The following is a 13209-nucleotide window of genomic DNA, read 5'->3' as shown; positions in this document are numbered from 1 at the left end:
CGCCCGGATTCCCGGGATTCCAAATATTCCCAACGTGCCCGGAATTCCCGACATTCCCAAAAAATCCCGACATTCCCAAAAAATCCCGACATTCCCAAAAAATCCTGACATTCCCAAAAAATCCCGACGTTCCCAAAAAATCCTGACATTCCCGGAATTCCCGACATTCCCAAAAAATCCCGACATTCCCAAAAAATCCCGACGTTCCCAAAAAATCCTGACATTCCCGGAATTCCCGACATTCCCAAAAAATCCCGACATTCCCAAAAAATCCCGACATTCCCAAAAAATCCTGACATTCCCGACATCCCCAACATTCCCAAAATCCCCGGAATTCCCAACATTCCCAAAAAATCCTGACATTCCCAAAAAATCCTGACATTCCCAAAAAATCCCGACATTCCCAAAAAATCCCGACATTCCCAAAAAATCCTGACATTCCCGACATCCCCAACATTCCCGAAATACCCGGAATTCCCGGAATTCCCGACATTCCCAAAAAATCCTGACATTCCCGACATCCCCAACATTCCCAAAATACCCAAAATTCCCGGAATTCCCGACATTCCCAAAAAATCCCGACATTCCCAAAAAATCCCGACATTCCCAAAAAATCCCGACATTCCCAAAAAATCCCGACATTCCCAAAAAATCCTGACATTCCCGACATCCCCAACATTCCCAAAATACCCAAAATCCCCGGAATTCCCGACATTCCCAAAAAATCCCGACATTCCCAAAAAATCCCAACATTCCCAAAAAATCCTGACATTCCCAAAAAATCCCGACGTTCCCAAAAAATCCTGACATTCCCGGAATTCCCGACATTCCCAAAAAATCCCGACATTCCCAAAAAATCCCGACATTCCCAAAAAATCCTGACATTCCCGACATCCCCAACATTCCCAAAATCCCCGGAATTCCCAACATTCCCAAAAAATCCTGACATTCCCAAAAAATCCTGACATTCCCAAAAAATCCCGACATTCCCAAAAAATCCCGACATTCCCAAAAAATCCCGACATTCCCGACATCCCCAACATTCCCGAAATACCCGGAATTCCCGGAATTCCCGACATTCCCAAAAAATCCTGACATTCCCGACATCCCCAACATTCCCAAAATACCCAAAATTCCCGGAATTCCCGACATTCCCAAAAAATCCCGACATTCCCAAAAAATCCCGACATTCCCAAAAAATCCCGACATTCCCAAAAAATCCCGACATTCCCAAAAAATCCTGACATTCCCGACATCCCCAACATTCCCAAAATACCCAAAATCCCCGGAATTCCCGACATTCCCAAAAAATCCCGACATTCCCAAAAAATCCCAACATTCCCAAAAAATCCTGACATTCCCAAAAAATCCCGACGTTCCCAAAAAATCCTGACATTCCCGGAATTCCCGACATTCCCAAAAAATCCCGACATTCCCAAAAAATCCCGACATTCCCAAAAAATCCTGACATTCCCGACATCCCCAACATTCCCAAAATCCCCGGAATTCCCAACATTCCCAAAAAATCCTGACATTCCCAAAAAATCCTGACATTCCCAAAAAATCCCGACATTCCCAAAAAATCCCGACATTCCCAAAAAATCCCGACATTCCCAAAAAATCCCGACATTCCCAAAAAATCCTGACATTCCCGACATCCCCAACATTCCCAAAATACCCAAAATCCCCGGAATTCCCGACATTCCCAAAAAATCCCGACATTCCCAAAAAATCCCAACATTCCCAAAAAATCCTGACATTCCCAAAAAATCCCGACATTCCCAAAAAATCCCGACATTCCCAAAAAATCCCAACATTCCCAAAAAATCCTGACATTCCCAAAAAATCCCGACATTCCCAAAAAATCCTGACATTCCCAAAAAATCCTGACATTCCCGACATCCCCAACATTCCCAAAATACCCAAAATCCCCGGAATTCCCGATATTCCCAGAAATCCCAACGTTCCCAAAAAATCCTGACATTCCCGACATTCCCAAAATACCCAAAATTCCCGGAATTCCCGACATTCCCAGAAATCCCGACGTTCCCAGAATTCCCGGAATTCCCAACATTCCCAGAATTCCCGATGTTCCCGGAATTCCCAACGTTTCCGGAAATCCCAACATTCCCAGAAATCCCAATATTCACAGAATTCCCAAAAGTCCTGACGTTCCCAGAATTCCCAACATTCCCGGAATTCCCAACATTCCCAAAATTCCCGGAAATCCCAATGTTCCCGATATTCGTGGAAATCCTGACGTTCCCAGAATTCCCAACATTCCTGGAATTCCCAACATTCCCAGAATTCCCAACATTCCTGACGTTCCCAGAATTCCCAACATCCCCAAAACATCCGAAATTCCCAACATTCCCAAGATTCCCAGAATTCCCAATGTTCTCAGTATTCCCAAAATTCCTGACATTCCCAGAAATCCCAAAATTCCCCAAATTCCCAAAACTCCCAAAATCCCAAAAATCCCCATTTTCCCCCAAAAATTCCCATTTTTACCCCAAAATTCCCATTTTTCCCCCAAAATTCCCATTTCCCCCCAAAATTCCCATTTCCCCCCCCAAAATCCCAATTTTTCTCCCCCAAAATTCCTATTTTTCCCCCAAAATCCTCATTTTTCCCCCCAAAATTCCCATTTTCCCCCAAAATCCCAATTTTTCCCCCAAATTTCCGTTTCTTCCCCCAAAATCCATTTTTCCACCCAAAATCCCCATTTCTCCCCAAAATCCTTTTCTCCCCAAAAAAATTCCCATTTTTTCCCCCAAAATCCTTGTTTTTTCCCCAAAATCCCCATTTCTCCCCCAAAATCCCCATTTTCCCCCCCCTAAAATCCCATTTTCCCCCCCAAAATCCCCATTTTCCCCCCAAAATTCCCATTTTCCCCCCAAAATCCCCATTTTTTCCCCAAAATCCCCATTTTTCCCCCCAAAATCCCATTTTTTCTCTCCCAAATTCCCATTTTTCTCCCCAAAATCCCATTTTTTCTCTCCCAAATCCCCATTTTTCTCTCCCAAATCCCCATTTTCCCCCCAAAATCCCCATTTTCCCCCCAAAATCCCCATTTTTCCCCCCAAAATCCCATTTTTTCTCTCCCAAATCCCCATTTTTCCCCCCCAAAATCCCATTTTTTCCCCCCAAAATCCCCATTTTTTCCCCCAAAATCCCATTTTTTCCCCCCAAAATCCCCATTTCCCCCCCCTAAAATCCCATTTTTCCCCCCAAAATCCCCATTTTTCCCCCCCAAAATCCCCATTTTTTCCCCCCCAAAATCCCCTTTTCCCCCCCAAAATCCCCATTTTTTCTCTCCCAAATCCCCATTTTTCCCCCCAAAATCCCCATTTTTCCCCCCAAAATCCCCATTTTTTCCCCAAAATCCCCATTTTTCCCCCCAAAATCCCATTTTTTCTCTCCCAAATTCCCATTTTCCCCCCAAAATCCCCATTTTTCCCCCCAAAATCCCATTTTTTCTCTCCCAAAATTCCCATTTTCCCCCCAAAATCCCCATTTTTCCCCCCAAAATCCCATTTTTTCTCTCCTAAATTCCCATTTTTTCTCTCCCAAATCCCCATTTTCCCCCCAAAATCCCCATTTTTTTCCCCCAAAATCCCCATTTTCCCCCCAAAATCCCCATTTTTCCCCCCAAAATCCCCATTTTCCCCCCAAAATCCCATTTTTTCCCCCCAAAGTGTCGTTTTTTGGCATTTTCCCGTTTTCCCCCGTTTTCTCCCCGTTTCCCACCTTGGCGCCGCTGCCGATGTCGACGTTCCGGACGATTTCGCTCTGCGGGATCCGCGCCGGGTCCTGCCCCGGCTGCGCCTCCAGGAACCTGCCGGGCCCAAAATCCCCTTTTTTACACCCAAAAATTACTCCTTTTTTAGCCCCAAAAATTATTCCTTTTTTAACCCCCAAAATCCCCTTTTTTAACCCCCAAAATCCCCTTTTTTAGCCCCAAAATCCCCTTTTTTAGCCCCCAAAAATCATTCCTTTTTTAGCCCCAAAATCCCCTTTTTTAGCCCCCAAAAATCCCCTTTTTTAACCCCCAAAATCCCCTTTTTTAACCCCAAAAATCATTCAATTTTTAACCCAAAAAATCCCCTTTTTTAACCCCCAAAATCCCCTTTTTTAGACCCAAAAATCATTCCTTTTTTAGCCCCAAAAATTATTCTTTTTTTAACCCCCAAAATCCCCTTTTTTAGCCCCAAAAATTCCCTTTTCTAGCCCCAAAAATCCCCTTTTTTAGCCCCCAAAATCGCCTTTTTTAGCCCCAAAAATCCTTTTTTTCCTAAAAAATCACTTTTTTTGCCCCAAAAATTATTCCTTTTTTAACCCCCAAAATCCCGTTTTTTAGACCCAAAAATTCCCTTTTTTTACCCCAAAAATTCCCTTTTTGTTCCTCAAAATTCCCTTTTTTAGCCCCAAAATTTCCCTTTTTCTCCTAAAAAATCCCTCTTTTTTTGCCCCAAAAATTATTCCTTTTTTAACCCCCAAAATCCCCTTTTCTAGCCCCCAAAATCCCCTTTTCTAGCCCCAAAAATTCCCTTTTTCTCCTCAAAATTTCCCTCTTTTTTGCCCCAAAAATTCCCTTTTTTAGCCCCAAAAATTATTCCTTTTTTAACCCCAAAAATCCCCTTTTACAGCCCCAAAAATTCCCTTTTCTAGCCCCAAAAATCCCCTTTTCTAGCCCCAAAAATTCCCTTTTTTTCCTAAAAAATCACTTTTTTTGCCCCAAAAATTATTCCTTTTTTAACCCCAAAAATCATTCCTTTTTTAACCCCCAAAATCCCGTTTTTTAGACCCAAAAATCCCCTTTTCTAGCCCCAAAAATTCCCTTTTTCTCTTCAAAATTTCCTTTTTTTTGCCCCAAAAATTCCCTTTTTTTGGCCCCAAAAATTCCCTTTTTTAGCCCCAAAAATTATTCCTTTTTTAGCCCCCAAAATTCCCTTTTTTAGCCCCAAAAATTCCCTTTTCTAGCCCCAAAAATCCCCTTTTCTAGCCCCAAAAATTCCCTTTTTCTCTTCAAAGTTTCCTTTTTTTTGCCCCAAAAATTCCCTTTTTTAGCCCCAAAAATTCCCTTTTTTAGCCCCAAAAATTATTCCATTTTTAACCCCCAAAATCCCCTTTTTTAGCCCCAAAAATTCCCTTTTTTAGCCCCAAAAATCCCCTTTTTTAGCCCCCAAAATCCCCTTTTTTAACCCCCAAAATCCCCTTTTCTAGCCCCAAAAATTCCCTTTTTCTCTTCAAAATTTCCTTTTTTTTGCCCCAAAAATTTCCTTTTTTTTGCCCCAAAAATTCCCTTTTTTAGCCCCAAAAATCCCCTTTTTTAACCCCCAAAATCCCGTTTTTTAACCCCAAAAATCATTCCTTTTTTAACCCCCAAAATCCCCTTTTTTAGCCCCAAAAATTCCCTTTTTTAGACCCAAAAATCCCCTTTTCTAGCCCCAAAAATTCCCTTTTTCTCTTCAAAATTTCCTTTTTTTTGCCCCAAAAATTCCCTTTTTTTGGCCCCAAAAATTCCCTTTTTTAGCCCCAAAAATTATTCCTTTTTTAACCCCCAAAATCCCCTTTTTTAGCCCTAAAAATTCCCTTTTCTAGCCCCAAAAATCCCCTTTTCTAGCCCCAAAAATCCCCTTTTCTAGCCCCAAAAATTCCCTTTTTTTCCTAAAAAATCACTTTTTTTGCCCCAAAAATCATTCCTTTTTTAACCCCCAAAATCCCCTTTTTTAGCCCCAAAAATTCCCTTTTCCAGCCCCAAAAATTCCCTTTTTTTCCTAAAAGTCACTTTTTTTCCCCAAAAATTATTCCTTTTTTAACCCCCAAAATCCCCTTTTTTAGCCCCAAAAATTCCTTTTTTCTTCTAAAAAATTCCCCTTTTTTAGCCCCAAAAATTATTCCATTTTTAACCCCCAAAATCCCCTTTTTTAGACCCAAAAATTCCTTTTTAGCCCCAAAAATTCCCTTTTTCTCCTCAAAATTTCCCTCTTTTTTGCCCCAAAAATTCCCTTTTTTAGCCCCAAAAATTCCCTTTTTTATCCCCAAAAATTGCCTTTTTTTCTCTTCAAAATTCCCTTTTTTCCCCAAAAAAATCCCTTTTTCTCCTCAAAATTCCATTTTTTCTCCCCCCAAAAAATTCCTATTTTATTCCTCAAAAAAATCCCTTTTTTAACCCCGAAAATTCCCTTTTTTAACCCCAAAAATTCCCTTTTCCTCCTCAAAATTCCCTTTTTTAGCCCCAAAAAATTCCATTTTCTCCTTAAAATTCCCTTTTTCCCCCCTAAAATTCCCTTTTTTTCTGCCCCCAAAATCTCCTTTCTTTCCTCCCCAAAATTTCCCTTTTTTTCCCCAAAATTTTGGGATTGTTTGGGGATTTGGGATCACTCCAGAATTTCGGGATGGTTCCGGGATTTTGGGAATTTGGGAATTCAGAATTTTGGGAATTGGGGATTTTGGGAATTCGGGAATTCAGAATTTTGGGAATTTGGGAATTGGGGAATGCGGGATTTTGGGGAATTCGGGAATTGGGGAATTCAGGATTTTGGGAATTCGGGATTTTTGGGAATTGGGGAATCGGGGATTTTGGGAATTCAGGATTTTGGGAATTGGGGAATTGGAGATTTGGGGAATTCAGGATTTCAAGAATTGGGGAATTCAGGATTTTGGGAATTCGGGATTTTTGGGAATTCAGGAATTCGGGATTTTCGGGAATTGGGGAACTCGGGATTTTGGGATTTCGGGATTCGGGAATTGGGGAATTGGAGATTTCGGGAATTCAGGATTTCAGGAATTGGGGAATTCAGGATTTTGGGAATTCAGGATCTCGGGAATTGGGGAATTCAGGATTTCGGGAATTGGGGAACTCAGGATTTTGGGAATTCGGGAATTCGGGATTTTTGGGAATTAGGGAATTGGGGATTTCGGGAATTGGGGAACTCGGGATTTTGGGATTTCGGGATTCAGGAATTGGGGAATTGGAGATTTCGGGAATTCAGGATTTTGGGAATTCGGGATTTTTGGGAATTCGGGAATTGGGGATTTCGGGAATTGGGGATTTCAGGATCTCGGGAATTCGGGATTTTCGGGAATTGGGGATTTCGGGAATTGGGGAACTTGGGATTTTGGGAATTCGGGATTCGGGAATTGGGGAATTGGAGATTTCGGGAATTCAGGATTTCAGGAATTGGGAAATTCAGGATTTTGGGAATTCGGGAATTCGGGATTTTTGGGAATTCAGGATTTTGGGAATTCAGGAATTCGGGATTTTTGGGAATTCGGGATTTTCGGGAATTCGGGATTTTTGGGAATTCGGGAATTTGGGAATTGGGGATTTTGGGAATTCAGAATTTTGGGAATTTGGGAATTGGGGAATGCGGGATTTTGGGAATTCAGTAATTGGGGAATTCGGGATTTGGGGAATTGGGGAATTGGAAATTCAGGAATTGGGGAATTTGGGAATTCAGGATTTTGGGAATTGGGGAATTCAGGATTTTGGGAATTCGGGATTTTTGGGAATTCGGGAATTCGGGATTTCGGGAATTGGGGAACTCGGGATTTTGGGATTTCAGGATTCGGGAATTGGGGAATTGGGGAATTCGGGATTTTGGGATTTCAGGAATTGGGGAATTCAGGATCTCGGGAATTGGGGAATTCAGGATTTCGGGAATTGGGGAACTCAGGATTTTGGGAATTCGGGAATTCGGGATTTTTGGGAATTAGGGAATTGGGGATTTCGGGAATTGGGGAACTCGGGATTTTGGGATTTCGGGATTCAGGAATTGGGGAATTGGAGATTTCGGGAATTCAGGATTTCAGGAATTGGGAAATTCAGGATTTTGGGAATTCGGGATTTTTGGGAATTCGGGAATTGGGGATTTCGGGAATTGGGGATTTCAGGATCTCGGGAATTCGGGATTTTCGGGAATTGGGGATTTCGGGAATTGGGGAACTTGGGATTTTGGGAATTCGGGATTCGGGAATTGGGGAATTGGAGATTTCGGGAATTCAGGATTTCAGGAATTGGGAAATTCAGGATTTTGGGAATTCGGGAATTCGGGATTTTTGGGAATTCAGGATTTTGGGAATTCAGGAATTCGGGATTTTTGGGAATTCGGGATTTTCGGGAATTCGGGATTTTTGGGAATTCGGGAATTTGGGAATTGGGGATTTTGGGAATTCAGAATTTTGGGAATTTGGGAATTGGGGAATGCGGGATTTTGGGAATTCAGTAATTGGGGAATTCGGGATTTGGGGAATTGGGGAATTGGAAATTCAGGAATTGGGGAATTGGGGAATTCAGGATTTTGGGAATTCGGGATTTTGGGAATTCGGGATTTTGGGAATTCAGGATTTTGGGAATTGGGGAATTGGAGATTTTGGGAATTCAGGAATTCGGGATTTTGGGGAATTCGGGATTTTGGGAATTCGGGAATTTGGGAATTGGGGAATTGGGGAATTCAGGATTTTGGGAATTCGGGAATTGGGGATTTCGGGAATTGGGGAATTGGGGATTTCGGGAATTGGGGAACTCGGGATTTTGGGATTTCGGGATTCGGGAATTCGGGAATTGGGGAACTCGGGATTTTCGGGAATTGGGGAACTCGGGATTTCGGGATTTTGGGATTTCGGGATTCGGGAATCTCACCCCGGCTCCTCGGGCAGCAGCTTTTCCCATCTCGCTGCTTTCTCCGCCGCCGACTTTTCCCGAATTCCCAAATTTTTCAGCTGCCAGCGGAGCCGGGGGGCGACGGCGCGGGGCTGGGAGCGAGGGGTCAGCACCCCAAAATTCCCAAAATTCCACCCAGATCCCCCCAAAATTCCCAAAATTCCACCCAGATCCCCCCAAAATTCCCCCAATTCCCCAAAATTCCACCCAGATCCCACCAAATTCCCAAAAATTCCCACCCTGATCCCACCAAAATTCCCAGAATCCCACCCAGACCCCCCCAAAATTCCCCAAAATCACACAATTCCCCCAAAATTCCGAAAATTCCACACAAATTCTCTCAAAATTCCAAAAATTCCAAACAGATTCCCCCAAAATCCCCACAATTCCACTCAGATCCCCCCAAAATTCCCCCAAATTCCACCCAGATCCCCCAAAAATCTCCTCATTTCCCACAAAATCCCCTCAGGATTCCCCAAAATCCCCTCAGGATTCCCCAAAATCCTCTCAGGATTCCCCAAAATCCCCTCAGGATTCCCCAAAATCCCCTCATTTCCTCCCAAAATCTCCTCATTTTCCCCCAAAATCCCCTCAGGACCCCCCAAACCCCCTCATTTCCCCCCAAAACCCCTCATTTCCCCCCAAAATCCCCTCATTTCCTCCCAAAATCCCCTCATTTCCCACAAAATCCCCTCAGGATTCCCCAAAATCCCCTCAGGATTCTCCAAAATCCTCTCAGGATTCCCCAAAATCCCCTCATTTCCCCCCAAATTCACTCAATTCCAAAAAAATCCCCTCAGGACCCCCCAAATCCCCTCAGGATCCCCCAAAATCTCCTCATTCTCCCCAAAATCTCCTCATTTCCCCCCCAAAATCCCCTCATTGCCCCCCAAAATATCTCCTCTATTTCCCATAAAATCCCCTCATTGCCCCCCAAAATCTCCTAATTTCCCCCAAAATCCCCTCATTTCCCATAAAACCCCCTCAGGACCCCCAAAATTCCCTCAGGATTCCCCAAAATCTCTCCTATTTCCCATAAAATCCCCTCATTTCCCCCAAAATCTCCTCATTTCCCCCAAAATCCCCTCATTTCCCATAAAACCCCCTCAGGATTCCCCCAAAATCCCCTCAGGACCCCCAAAATCCCCTCAGGATTCCCCAAAATCCCCTCAGGACCCCCAAAATCTCTCCTATTTCCCATAAAATCCCTTCAGGACCCCCCAAATCCCCTCAGGACCCCCCCAAAATCCCCTTAGTACCCCCCAAAATCCCCTCTTTTCCCCCCAAATCCCCTCATTCCCCCCAAAATCCCCTCATTTCCCCCCAAAATCCCCTCAGGACCCCCCAAAATCCCCTCAGGACCCCCCAAAATCTCCTCATTTCCCCCCAAAATCTCCTAATTTCCCCCAAAATCCCCTCATTTCCCATAAAACCCCCTCAGGATTCCCCCAAAATCCCCTCAGGATTCCCCAAAATCTCTCCTATTTCCCATAAAAATCCCTCATTCCCCCCAAAATCCCTTCAGGACCCCCCAAATCCCCTCAGAACCCCCAAAATCCCCTCAGGACCCCCCAAATCCCCTCATTCCCCCCAAAATCTCCTCAGGACCCCAAAATCCCCTCATTTCCTCCCAAAATCTCCTCATTTCCCCCCAAATCCCCTCATTCCCCCCCAAATCCCCTCATTCCCCCCAAACCCCCTCAGGACCCCCCCAAAATCCCCTCAGATCCCCCAAAATCCCCTCAGGATTCCCCAAAATCTCTCCTATTTCCCATAAAAATCCCTCATTCCCCCCAAAATCCCTTCAGGACCCCCCAAATCCCCTCATTCCCCCCCAAACCCCCTCATTCCCCCCAAAATCCCTTCAGGACCCCCCAAATCCCCTCATTCCCCCCCAAATCCCCTCATTCCCCCCCAAACCCCCTCATTCCCCCCAATCCCCTCATCCCCCAGCTGATTCAATTCCCCGGTACCGCTCTCTCGCCGCTCTCCCGCAGGAACCGCTTCACTCCGGCCCGCGGCACCGGCGCCGGCCCGGGGAACGGGTCCGTCCTCTGCGGGGGAAGCACCCTCAGCTCAGGACCCCCCAAAAATCCCCCGGGGACCCCCAAAATCCGCCCGAATTTGGGCATTTTCCCCCTCCCTTCCCTCCCTTCCCCTCACTCACCCCGGACACGCCGCCCGCCATCGCCACCGCGTGCGCGCGCCACGCCCACTTCCCCAGGCGCAGCCAATCGCGATGAAGCGCGGGCAAAGCGTGGCCAATCAGAGCGAGGCGGCGCGGGGAAGGGGTTGAGGGCGGAGGCGCCATCTTGGTGTAGGGCAAGGCGGGTATTGAGTGAAGCGCGGGCGCCATCTTTGCTGTGGGCAGCGCCATCTCTGTCGAGGGCGGCACCATTTTGAGCGAGGGCGCGCAGCGCGGACGTGGCCGCCGCCATCTTTGTTGAGGGCAAATCTCCGCCCGCCACTTCCGGGTTTATTTTCCCAAATTTTGGGGCTTCCAAAATCCCGTTTTTCCCCCCAAAAAAATCCCAATTCCGCCCCCCCAAAAATTCCAATATTTCCCCCCAAAAAAATCCCATTTTTTCCCTCCCTAAAAATCCCATTTCCCCCCCTCAAAAAATCCCATTTTTCCCTAAAAATCACATTTCTCCCCCAAAAAAATCCAATTTTTCCCCAAAAAATCCCATTTATTCCCTAAATCCCATTTCCCCCCCAAAAAAATTCCTTTTTAATTAAAAAAAAATCAAATTTCCATTCACAAAAATCCATTTTTAATTCCCAAAAACCAAATTTAAATTCCCAAAAAATCCCCAAAAAATCCCATTTATTCCCTAAATCCCATTTTTCCCCCCAAAAAAATTCCATTTTTAATTTTAAAAAAATCAAATTTCCATTCCCAAAAATCCATTTTTAATACCCAAAAATCCGTTTATAAGTCCCCAAGACCAAATTTAAATTCCCAAAAAATCATATTTAAATTAAAAAAAAATCAATTTTTAATTTGGAAAAAATCCACTTTGAATTTAAAAAATACCCATTTTTAATTCCCAAAAAAAAGTTTTTAAATACCAAAAATCCACTTTTAAATCCCAAAAAATTCGTTTTTATTTCCCAAAAATTCACTTTTAATTCCGAAAAATTCCATTTTTAATTCAGAAAAAAAATCCCAATTTTTAATTTAGAAAAAATTCGGTTTTAATTCCTAAAAAGTCAATTTTTAATCCCCAAAAATCCATTTTTATTTATAAAAAAAATCATTTTAAAGTCCGAAAAAATCAATTTTTAATTCCGAAAAAATCCTAATTTTTAATTTAGAAAAAAATGCGGTTTTAATTTAGAAAAAATCCATTTTTAATCCCCAAAAATCCATTTTTAATCTCCAAAATTCCAAATTCTAAAAAACTTCATTTTTCTTCCTCTTCTTTCCTTGTTTCCCTTTTTTCCTCATTTTTCCCCAAAACCTCCACTTCTAACCCCAAAATAAATTCATTATCCCCATTTCCCCCTCATTTTTCCCATTTTTTCCCTCAAATTTCCCCATTTTTCCCTTTTTTCCAATTTTCCCCTCATATTCCCCGTTTTTTCCCCATTTTTTCCCATTTTTCCCATTTTTTCCCTCAAATTTCCCCATTTTTCCCTTTTTTCCAATTTTCCCCGTTTTTTCCCCATTTTTTTCTCATTTTTTCCCATTTTTCCCGTTTGTTTCCTCATTTTTCCCCATTTTCTCGCATTTTCTCCTCAAATTTCTCCATTTTTTAATTTTCCCCCATTTTTTCCTCATTTTTCCCCATTTTCCCCTCATTTTTTCCTCAATTTTCCGCAGTGTTTTTCCTCATTTTCCCCTCAATTTTCCCCATTTTCCCCCTCATTTTTTCCTCATTTCCCCCCAGTTTTTTTGCCTCATTTTTCCCCATTTTCCCCCCAAATTTCCACTCGGATGCTCCTGAAATCTTTTATTCCCGGGATTCCCAAAATTCCCAAATTTCCCCTTTATTCCCTCATTTTTCCCCATTTTTTCCCCATTTTCCCCCATTTTCCCCTTATTTTCCCCATTTTTTTCCTCATTTTTCCCATTTTTCCCATTTTCCCTTCAATTTTCCCCATTTTTTTCCATTTTCCCCTTAATTTTCCCCTTTTCCTCATTTTCCCAATTTTCCCCATTTTCCCCTCATTTTTTCCCCCATTTTCCCCCTCATTTTTCCCCATTTTTTCCCTCAATTTTCCCAAATTTCACCAAATTTGCCCAATTTTCTCCCATTTCCCCCCCTTCTTTTCCCCCCCCCATTTTCTCATTTTCTCCCCCATTTTCCCCAATTTTTGTTCCAATTTTCCCATTTCCTCCCCAAATTTCCCCAAATTCGCCCAATTTCCTCCCATTTCCCCCCCTTGTTTTTCCCATTTCTCCCCTCATTTTTTCCCCATTTTCTCATTTTCTCCCCCATTTTTCCCAATTTCACTCCAATTTTCCCATTTTCCCCAAATTTTCCCAAATTTCCCCATTTTTCCCCTCATTTTCTCCCATTTTCCCCTCAATTTTC

General features: G+C 43.4%; 1 protein-coding gene across 2 annotated transcripts in view; it reads right to left on the bottom strand.

The window, feature by feature from the left end:
• The window catches only part of WDR46 (WD repeat domain 46), a 38291-nt gene extending 25119 nt beyond the window's left edge, over positions 1-13172 (bottom strand). For both annotated transcript variants that reach the window (XM_085565100.1, XM_085565101.1), the window contains exons 1-4: positions 10836-13172; positions 10642-10722; positions 8648-8760; positions 3751-3838 (exon numbers count right to left, since the gene is read on the bottom strand). In XM_085565100.1, the coding sequence (XP_085421226.1) occupies positions 3751-3838; positions 8648-8760; positions 10642-10722; positions 10836-11066 (513 nt within the window). In that variant the 5' untranslated portion in view covers positions 11067-13172. The remainder of the gene's footprint in view (positions 1-3750; positions 3839-8647; positions 8761-10641; positions 10723-10835) is intronic.
• Positions 13173-13209: the final 37 nt, after the last annotated feature.

This window comes from Lonchura striata, chromosome 35 (genome assembly GCF_050655825.1).
Source record: "Lonchura striata isolate lonStrDom1 chromosome 35, ASM5065582v1, whole genome shotgun sequence".
Classification (NCBI taxonomy): Eukaryota; Metazoa; Chordata; class Aves; order Passeriformes; family Estrildidae; genus Lonchura; species Lonchura striata.
Note: the sequence above shows the minus strand (reverse complement) of the source record. Positions and strands in the feature narration are given on the sequence as shown.